This window comes from Lolium rigidum, chromosome 1 (genome assembly GCF_022539505.1).
Source record: "Lolium rigidum isolate FL_2022 chromosome 1, APGP_CSIRO_Lrig_0.1, whole genome shotgun sequence".
NCBI classification, from domain to species: domain Eukaryota; kingdom Viridiplantae; phylum Streptophyta; class Magnoliopsida; order Poales; family Poaceae; genus Lolium; species Lolium rigidum.
Window position 1 is genome coordinate 155453130 of NC_061508.1, and position 10194 is coordinate 155463323.

Consider the following 10194-nt stretch of genomic DNA (forward strand, 5'->3'; position numbering starts at 1 on the left):
AATTCTTTTATTAGTATGAGTAGGAGGTGCAGCAACATGTGTAGCATTAGCATTACTAGTGGTGGTAATAGTCCAAACTTTAGCTATATTCTTCTCTTTAGCTAGTTTTTCATTTTCTTCTCTATCCCACCTAGCACGCAGCTCAGCCATTAATCTTATATTCTCATTAATTCTAACTTGAATGGCATTTGCTGTAGTAACAATTTTATTTTCAATATCCCTATTAGGCATAACTTTTGATTTCAAAAGATCAACATCAGAGGCAAGACTATCAACTCTAGAAACAAGAATATCAATTTTATTGAGCTTTTCCTCAACGCATTTGTTAAAGGCAAGCTTTGTGTACTAATAAATTCTTTAAGCATGGCTTCAAGTCCAGGGGGTGAATTCCTATTATTGTTGTAAGAATTCCCATAAGAATTAGCATAGCCGTTGCCATTATTATAAGGATATGGCCTATAGTTATTACTAGAATTGTTCCGATAAGCATTGTTGTTGAAATTATTATTTTTAATGAAGTTTACATCAACATGTTCTTCTTGTGCAACCAATGAAGCTAATGGAACATTATTAGGATCAACATTAGTCCTATCATTCGCAAGCATAGACATAATAGCATCAACCTTATCATTCAAGGAAGAGGATTCTTCAACAGTAATTTACCTTCTTACCTTGTGGAGCTCTTTCCGTGTGCCATTCGGAGTAGTTGATCATCATATTATCAAGAAGCTTTGTTGCTTCACCAAGAGTGATGGACATAAAGGTACCTCCAGCAGCTGAATCCAATAAATTCCGCGAAGAAAAATTTAGTCCTGCATAGAAGGTTTGGATGATCATCCAAGTAGTCACTCCATGGGTTGGGCAATTTTTAACCAGAGATTTCATTCTTTCCCAAGCTTGAGCAACATGTTCAGTATCTAATTGTTTAAAATTCATTATGCTACTCCTCAAAGATATAATTTTAGCAGGGGGATAATATCTACCAATAAAAGCATCCTTGCATTTAGTCCATGAATCAATACTATTCTTAGGCAGTAGATAGCAACCAATCTTTAGCTCTTCCTCTTAATGAGAAAGGGAACAATTTTAGTTTAATAATATCACCATCTACATCTTTATATTTTTGCATTTCGCATAGTTCAACAAAATTATTAAGATGGGCAAGCAAGATCATCGTAACTAATACCGTAAAATTGATCTTTCATGACAAGATTCAAGAAAGCAGTGTTTAATTTCAAAGAATTCTCGCTGTAGTAGCAGGTGGAGCAATAGGTGTGCATAAGAAATCATTATTATTTGTGCTAGTGAAGTCACACAACTTAGTATTTTCAGTGGTTGGCCATTTTAGCAATAGTAAATAAAGCAAACTAGATAAAGTAAATGCAAGTAAACTAATTTTTTTGTGTTTTTGATATAGCAAACAAGACAGCAAATAAAGTAAAACTAGCAACTAATTTTTTTGTATTTTGATTTAGTGCAGCAAACAAAGTAGTAAATAAAATAAAGCAAGACAAAAACAAAGTAAAGAGATTGAGAAGTGGAGACTCCCTTGCAGCCGTGTCTTGATCTCCCGGCAACGGCGCCGTAAAAAGAGCTTGATGGCGTGTATTTCACACGTTCGTTGGGCAACCCCAAGAGGAAGGTATGATGCGCACAAGCAGCAAGTTTTCCCTCGTAAAGAAACCAAGGTTTATCGAACCAGGAGGAGCCAAGAAGCACGTTGAAGGTTGATGGCGGCGGGATGTAGTGCGGCGCAACACCGTAGATTCCGGCGCCAACGTGGAACCCGCACAACACAACCAAAGCTACTTTGCCCCAACGAAACAAGTGAGGTTGTCAATCTCACCGGCTTGCCGTAACAAAGGATTAACCGTATTGTGTGGAAGATGATTGTTTGCAGAGAAAACAAGTAAAAACAAGTATTGCAAGAGATTGTATTTCAGCAAAGAGAATTGGACCGGGGTCCACAGCTCACTAGAGGTGTCTCTCCCATAAGACGAACAACATGTTGGGTGAACAAATTACAGCTTGGGCAATTGACAAATAAAGAGAGCATGACCATGCACATACATATCATGATGAGTATAGTGAGATTTAATTGGGCATTACGACAAAGTACATAGACCGCCATCCAACCGCATCTATGCCTAAAAAGTCCACCTTCAGAGTTATCATCCGAACCCCTCCAAGTATTAAGTTGCAAAGCAACAGTACAATTGCATTAAGTATGGTGCGTAATGTAATCAACAACTACATCCTTAGACATAGCATCAATGTTTTATCCCTAGTGGCAACAAGCACAACACAACCTTAGAACTTTCTCGTCACCGTCCCGTGTGTCAATGCGTGCATGAACCCACTATCGAGCATAAGTACTCCCTCTTGGAGTTAAAAGTAAAAACTTGGCCAGAGCCTCTACTAGAAACGGAGAGCATGCAAGATCATAAACAACACATAAGCATAACTTTGATAATCAACATAACAAGTATTCTCTATTCATCGGATCCCAACAAACGCAACATATAGAATTACATATAGATGATCTTGATCATGATAGGCAGCTCACAAGATCCGACAATGATAGCACAATGGGGAGAAGACAACCATCTAGCTACTGCTATGGACCCATAGTCCAGGGGTAGACTACTCACTCATCACTCCGGAGGCGACCATGGCGGTGTAGAGTCCTCCGGGAGATGATTCCCCTCTCCGGCAGGGTGCCGGAGGCGATCTCCAGGATCCCCCGAGATGGGATCGGCGGCGACGGCGTCTCAGCAATGTTTTCCGTATCGTGGCTCTCGGTACTGGGGGTTTCGTCACGGAGGCTTTAAGTAGGCGGAAGGGCAAGTCGAGAGGCGGCACGGGGGGCCCACACCACAGGGCCGCGCGGCCAAGGGGGGGCCGCGCCGCCCTAGGGTTTGGCCACCCCGTGGCCCCTCTTCGTCTCGTCTTCGGTCTTCTGGAAGCTTCGTGAGAAAATAGGCCTCCGGGCTTTTATTTCGTCCAATTCCGAGAATATTTCTTTACTAGGATTTCTGAAACCAAAAACAGCAGTAAAACAAAGAATCGGCACTTCGGCATCTTGTTAATAGGTTAGTTCCAGAAAATGCACGAATATGACATAAAGTGTGCATAAAACATGTAGATAACATCAATAATGTGGCATGGAACACAAGAAATTATCGATACGTTGGAGACGTATCAGTGGCGCCTAGAACAGAACGCCGACTTTGATGAACGCGAAATGCGTCGGGCGGTTGGATCGTAGCGCTAGAATGCACGTGGTTATCCCCGCGCACCGATTCGGATGACGGGATGATGACTAGATGGCTGCCAGGGGGGCCATGAGGGCATCTCCAATGGGGTGACGCATATCAGACGCTCAAAAGTTGTGCGCGTGTTCGTTTCCGTCGTCCTGTGGACATATTTTGACCGCGCGACCGTTTGCGTTTAGGTGTGCTTCTAGCGGGATGACCTATTTTTTGTTTTGCAATAATATTTTAAAAATATAATGTACTATAAACTATACAAACTACAGCTGGTAGAAGCCTAGACTATTTGCTGATGACGGCCCGACCCCGTCGTTGCGTCCCTCCCTCGTCTGTTTTCTCCGCCGCCACCCGTGCGGCCGGTAGAGCTCGGTGCGCCGCCACGTCCTCTGGCAGGCACCGCCGCAGTGTCTCGTTCGCAGCATTCTCGGCCTTCTTGAGCATCTCGAAGGAGTCGACTAACGCCATCTACTCTGTCGCCTTCTCCTCTAGGGTAGGCGCATGAGGGTCATCAGAAGACCACGAGATGTCGGAGGAGTCGTCCTCTGCGGCGTTCCATCTCGGCGTCGAACGCCGCATGGGCCGCCCGCTCCTCCTCTGCTTCTTTCTCCGCGCCAGCCAGGAACTTCACGTCCCTAACCGGGTCGAGGAGGCCGTCGGTGCTATCGTCGTCGTCGAACTCTTCGTCGGAGCTCGAGGCCGGGGGAGGTGGAGTCGGAGGTGGAGGCGTGGTAGCCTGGCCGCGGCCGACGCTGCTCATGGTAGCAAATGTGGAGGTTGTGCGGCGGCTAGGATTTTGTATGGGAGGAGATGAGATGCGTGTATATAGGCCGTAGGCAGGCGACGGGCACGACACGCGTGTCATCGCCATCAATTCGTGCCTAGAGGTAAGCGACGGCCGCGCACCACGCAAGAACATCGCCATTACGCGGTCGCAGACTGCCAAAGCGACGCCTCGACGTCAGTACTGACGCGCCTGAAAAGACGCATCGAGTTTGGGTCACTGCTAGATGAGCGGACACTTTTTGATGCGCATCGTTGTGTCAGTTCGCTAACAACCCGATTACTATGCGTCACTTATCGCGTCGCTCGAGCTGATTCCTGGCTCATTTTCGGCTCCGCGGACGCTGTTTGACGAATTTTTGTACCGAAAATTCATATCATATGGATGGGGCCCACAATATGCAAAATATATTTTTGAAAGAATAATGTTCGATATTGGACTTATTTTATAGAGTTCATTATCCACATTATCATGGTACAAATATATTGCAATTTGGATGAACAGTTCAAATTATATAGTATTTCAAAGATTTGAAAGGTAGATGAGCTAGCTAGCTAGTTTGTTGAGCCACATCGATCGTTGCATGCATGAGCAGAACGTGACGTGCATGGCACTGCTGTGTGGGTCTCATGAATATTTCTATGTGCTATTTATTTTGACAAGTAGTGGTTACACGGATGGATCTTACAACAATACGGTAGACATGCACGTGACGTCAGGAGTGACGCTTTCATGTACGGGAGGAGATAGAGTACAATTTCTGTTTAAACGTCCACGCGTTTTCAGCAATGCGGGCGTGGTCGGCAAGTTGATCGATGCCTATATATAAGGCCACCTATGGGCACACGCGGGGAGAGAGGGGAGGAGAGAAGCACACACGCACGCGGACGCGGACGCGGGAGGAAAAAAGGCACGATCTCGCCACACCCTCGCGTCGCGCAAGTTCGTCGTTCGCATCAGAATTTTGCAGCGGCGAACAACACCATATTCATCCATATAGTTCGTCGTTCTTGCATCAGAATTTTGCAACGACGAACGCCACACTTTCATCCACCAAATCTCGAGATGATTGTTGCGACGCAGCGGCGCCTATGGCAACTACTATGGGGCCAGGAGGAAAGCGCGTCTTTGACGGTAAGCAATAAATTTTGGCATCTTGATACTTCTTCCTCAGAGTATTTTTTCTACGATCTATATGCATCCTCCGCCATTGATTGAAGAGGCAAGATCAAGATCAAAGAAATTATAGATTCCGCCATCGAAGCGAGGCTATAAATCATGGCCTCCCGGTGTGATGGAATCGGCGATCGAATACATGAGCGCGGGACGACTATCCCCACGTTGTTGGTTTATCCCTACGATTGTGGATTACCTCAGCAAGGGTGGTCGACTCGTGGCTCTACCATAGTTACAAGTTCTACCATCGATGTGAGGCTAATGATCAAAGCTTCCCGATGTGATGGAATCATCTTCCAAAATATATGAGCGCGTGATCTATCCTATGTGGGTGGTGAACTGCGGCTTCGTGCAAATTATGATGAGCGCCCGCGACTAAGTCCATGTGCGAAGAAGTCCAATTATCAAAAGATCTTGATCCTTACGAGGAGCATGATTGATCATATTTACATCTACATCGCCTGTCACATGGAAGCGAGATCGTATATACATGATATTGATTTTGCTCCTACAAGGAAGCGAGATTGGTACATTTTTGAGCATCATCCGACATACATATGTGATACTATTCGACATCGACACCTTGGCCAAGTGTCGACGAGACAATGGCTACATATCATACCATCATGTCTAGTGCCGACGAGGCCAGACGAAACTATGGCCAAGTGCCGACGAGGCTAGGTCACCATTATTATCGACATGTCCCAAACCTACGGGATAGGACACATTGTTGCTTGGCACCGACGAGGCGATAGCAACACATACACATGTCCGTGTCTGATGAAGTCAGGGCGTTACATGACTGGGCACCGACGAGGCGAAAGTCATCCCCTTCATCGACATATCCTGTTGGTCATACCAACATGGCGATAATACATGTGACTGGGTTTCGGTGAAACAAAGCCACTCGCACACATATTTTCCATGAATATCACAATGTATATGGATGAGCAATCCAAACATGACGACGACCATCAGCGCAGCTTAATCGGAGGTATTCTGTGGGGCTTGACCCTGCGGATGTAATTAACCGGATGCTTGCAAAGGCACCGGGAATCAATGAACTACGCAATCTCCTATGTCAGATACTCCATGAGCGCGACGCAGAAGGCAAAAAGGATATAATCCTATTGGAACATGCAATATGTATTTGTACAATGCAATGATATGAATAAAGTGCAGTGTTCCTTATATGGTGTTTTGTCTTTCTTTGTCTATTTTATTTTATTTCTTGTTTTCATTAAGCAAGATGGCACGCCCGCATATTTGTACTCTCATGTACGCATCTAGCAAAACCCCTACATACCCTAGGGGAAAGTTTCGCTACTTTTTGTCGAAACAAAATTGGCACGCCCGGTGGGACATGGTTCTCCTCCCATCTTTGCTGCGCTTTGAAGGTCGTCAAGGAAAAAATTCATGGATGTATTGCTCATAAAAGGTCGTTGAGACTGTGCATAAATATGCATGTCCCGCCTGAAGCACGTTTGTCCAGTGCATTACAGAAATAAGCATCACACGTTGATGGACTTTTTTTTTCATGGATGCAAAATGTGATGCTCACGGGCTTGGTCATGTAAAAGAAAAAGATCACAAACCGTGGTCCATGTTATGCTAGTGTAACTAGAGGCTTGTTATTAAAATTTTACACAAGTTCTGTTACATGGCAATGTACTAATTGAGGGATTCCCTTGTGTAGGTGAGTCCTTCCCAGATATCACTATGGAGGAGGCTAGGAAACACTCTCCAACTTCATTCATGATGCAGTTTGGGTGCATGGCTCCATTGGCTGTTGTGGAGAAGGGTGACGAGCTCTACGTACACCGACTACAAGAGCCGACACGTCCCTGTGCTGCTGAATACAAAAAGGCGCACATAGCCAAAGCGGTTAAAGCTAGGGAAGAAAGAAACGACCTGATGCTTAAAGCCCGCAAAATGCTAGGTGACTTGGAGCAGCTCCAGGTTACTTCCACGCCAAAAGAGCGTGTTCAGGCCCTCGAACACCAGAAAGTTGACCTCCTGAATGAGCTTGATAAAGCTGCTTATGTTCTGTCTTGGTCGGTGCGCAACGCTCGATCTAGAAAAAATGCTAATGCACTGCGTAACTGTAAGAGGAAGCGTAGTCAAATTAAGAAGATGAGAGCTCAACTGAGCCATGATGTTATCCAAGCTGATATGCCATTACAGGAGGAAGGATCGGAATATCCTGACCCTGTAGTTGAGCCTTATACGTTTTCCCCAAATCCTCTGATCACTCAGCCTCATGAGTTGAGAGAGTTGGTACGCCAAGCAATAATGAATGAATTCTGGACACGCATAGTGATGCGTCCAGATGAATTTTCCGGGATGTCGTCCGTCCATTGGTGATCGGAGGAGTCACTTTGAACCTTCGGTGATAGTATCCGCATGTCATATCACAGCCAATGGTAAAACGAATGAAAATAAATTCGCAATGTTGTCTAATGAGGTGCCAGCACCTCGCTCTGATGAGCTTCAACGACAATTCCAACAACTGCAATCTCAAATGAGAGATATACAACAACAGTTGCAAGGCCATGGACCATCATCACAAGTTGGAGATAGGTCCAGGCATCATACCCAAGACCAGTACCCACGTACTGCTGGACCCCCACTTCGAGTCGGGGGCGGGTCAAGATACCATGCCCCTAACAGTTATGGGGGAGCACCTGAATCATCCGCACAAGGTGGAGCTAGGCGCTATGCCCCTAGTTATTGCCCTCAACATGATCGAAGCACGCTGGCTCCACGACGGAGGGCTTCACCTCCTCCAACACATTTGCCGAGACAGTCATACCCTCCACCTCGTTGGAATGCTTGGGAACGCCAAGAATGGCGACCTAAGTCCCCAAGAGAAAATGAGAAAGATCAAGAACATCGCCGAGAGCGCACAAGGTCACCACGTGCACCCTTAAATAGGGGACGTGAATATCAAATGCCACCTCCGCAGTCGTCAAATCGACAACCTGAGAGTGTGATACCCCAAGCTCCTTTGAGAGTTGAACCTCGAGAAGGCATCCTTCCAACGCCTTCCTTACTCCAAAGAGCTGCCCATCCACCTTCAATGAATCACCTTAAGCGCGACAAGCGTAGAAGGAACAGGCGAGCTCTCTATCAAGAACTCCAAGAACTTGTGCTTGGAAATGTGCATGTTCGAGTCAGGTCAGATGGGCGTGTTCACCCATTTTATGATAAGATTACGTTGAAGCTCTCCCCAACGTTGTTGGAGAATGAGAGGTACAACTACCTTGTCGGACGCCTTGCCCCACGGCCACGACAGCAACAAGAACCACCAAACAATGACATGGCGCATGGAGGTGGTGAGAACCACCCTCCTTGTGTTGTCTTATCCACACAAAAGGAAGAGAAAAAGTCGAATCCAATAGTGACCCCCACTCAGGAGGCTATGCAGGTTGATGCGGATCTTCCAACCTCCACAGAGGTGGCCAAGCCACCAAATGTTCTACCAGTTGCCCCCTCTCAAGAGGAGGAGCATCTGGACAAAGTAATGATAGCACCTCATGCAGAAAAGGAAAGCTCGACTTTGCTCGCTCACACGGATAATAAAGGCTCCACTTCACATGGTGAAGATCTGGTGCCTAAAGATAATGATAATAGTACAAATGATGTGGTAATGTGTGGCACTATGACCGCTCACTCTGAGGATGACCATGATGATGATTGGGTCCCTCCTTCGATTGTGAAAGAGTTCTCATACCCATCAGATGAGGAAATTGTGCCCAACCCAAAGACTCCATTGTCCAGGGCATTCTTGCCTAATCTTGGAAAGGTGCGTCGGTGGTTTAAAAGCCCTAATGGAGAAGGAGATGGTGATGTGTCAACATCCTCGACATCGGCATCTTGTCTCCCCATATCTTCTCAAAAAGATGAACTAGATGGTTTGTCTCATCCTTATGTGAGCCTAGAATCACGTCTCCCACAAGATCCTGTACTACTTCAAAGGTATATAGAGCGCCCAGGGGTTGGCACTCGTCTAAAAAACATTGCTTCACAAAGGGTGACAGATGTCTCAACTCACTCTAGTGAAGATGATGAAAGTTTTCAAGGAGAATTGTCAGATGGGGACTCTAGCCCCTCATTAAGGGAACACAATGGATCTCCTCATTACTCTGATCTTGCCCATTCAATCGTGTCGGAGGATGAGAGCCAATTCGGAGATGATAACACTGCACCTGCTCTCATGGCGAATGAGGATAAAACTAATGAAGGTGACAAGGATAAGTCACCTAATGATGAGGCAGGAACATCTGGGATACGGGAAAAACAAATGGAGGAGCGAATTAATTCACAACAACAACAACTAAATCAGTTGAACACGAAGTTTGATCAGCTCCTGAATCTCCTTGCTGGTTCAGGACGTACCATACCACCAAGTAATGGCGAGCCATTCAATGGCCAACCAATAGTTAATCCACAAGTGGAGGAATTAGAGGACATAGCTGATACGTCTCCAACGTATCGATAATTTCTTGTGTTCCATGCCACATTATTGATGTTATCTACATGTTTTATGCACACTTTATGTCATATTCGTGCATTTTCTGGAACTAACCTATTAACAAGATGCCGAAGTGCCGATTCTTGTTTTCTGCTGTTTTTGGTTTCAGAAATCCTAGTAAAGAAATATTCTCGGAATTGGACGAAATAAAAGCCCGAGAGGCCTATTTTCTCACGAAGCTTCCGGAAGACCGAAGAAGAGACGAAGAGGGGCCACGGGGAGCCAAACCCTAGGGCGGCGCGGCCCCCCTTGGCCGCGCGGCCCTGTGGTGTGGGCCCCCGTACCGCCTCTCGACTTGCCCTTCCGCCTACAAATAGCCTCCGTGACGAAACCCCCGATACCGAGAGCCACGATACGGAAAACATTATTGAGACGCCGTCGCCGCCGATCCCATCTCGGGGGATCCTGGAGATCGCCTCCGGCACCCTGCC

At 46.1% G+C, this 10194-nt stretch overlaps 1 protein-coding gene across 1 annotated transcript; it reads left to right on the top strand.

Annotated features, from left to right (window-relative positions):
- Window positions 1-5132: 5132 nt before the first annotated feature.
- Window positions 5133-7593, top strand: LOC124652712. Its single transcript, XM_047191757.1, has 2 exons — window positions 5133-5187; window positions 6926-7593. Exons 1-2 carry the CDS (start codon window positions 5145-5147, stop codon window positions 7591-7593), a joined length of 711 nt encoding a protein of 236 aa, XP_047047713.1. The 5' UTR covers window positions 5133-5144.
- Window positions 7594-10194: the final 2601 nt, after the last annotated feature.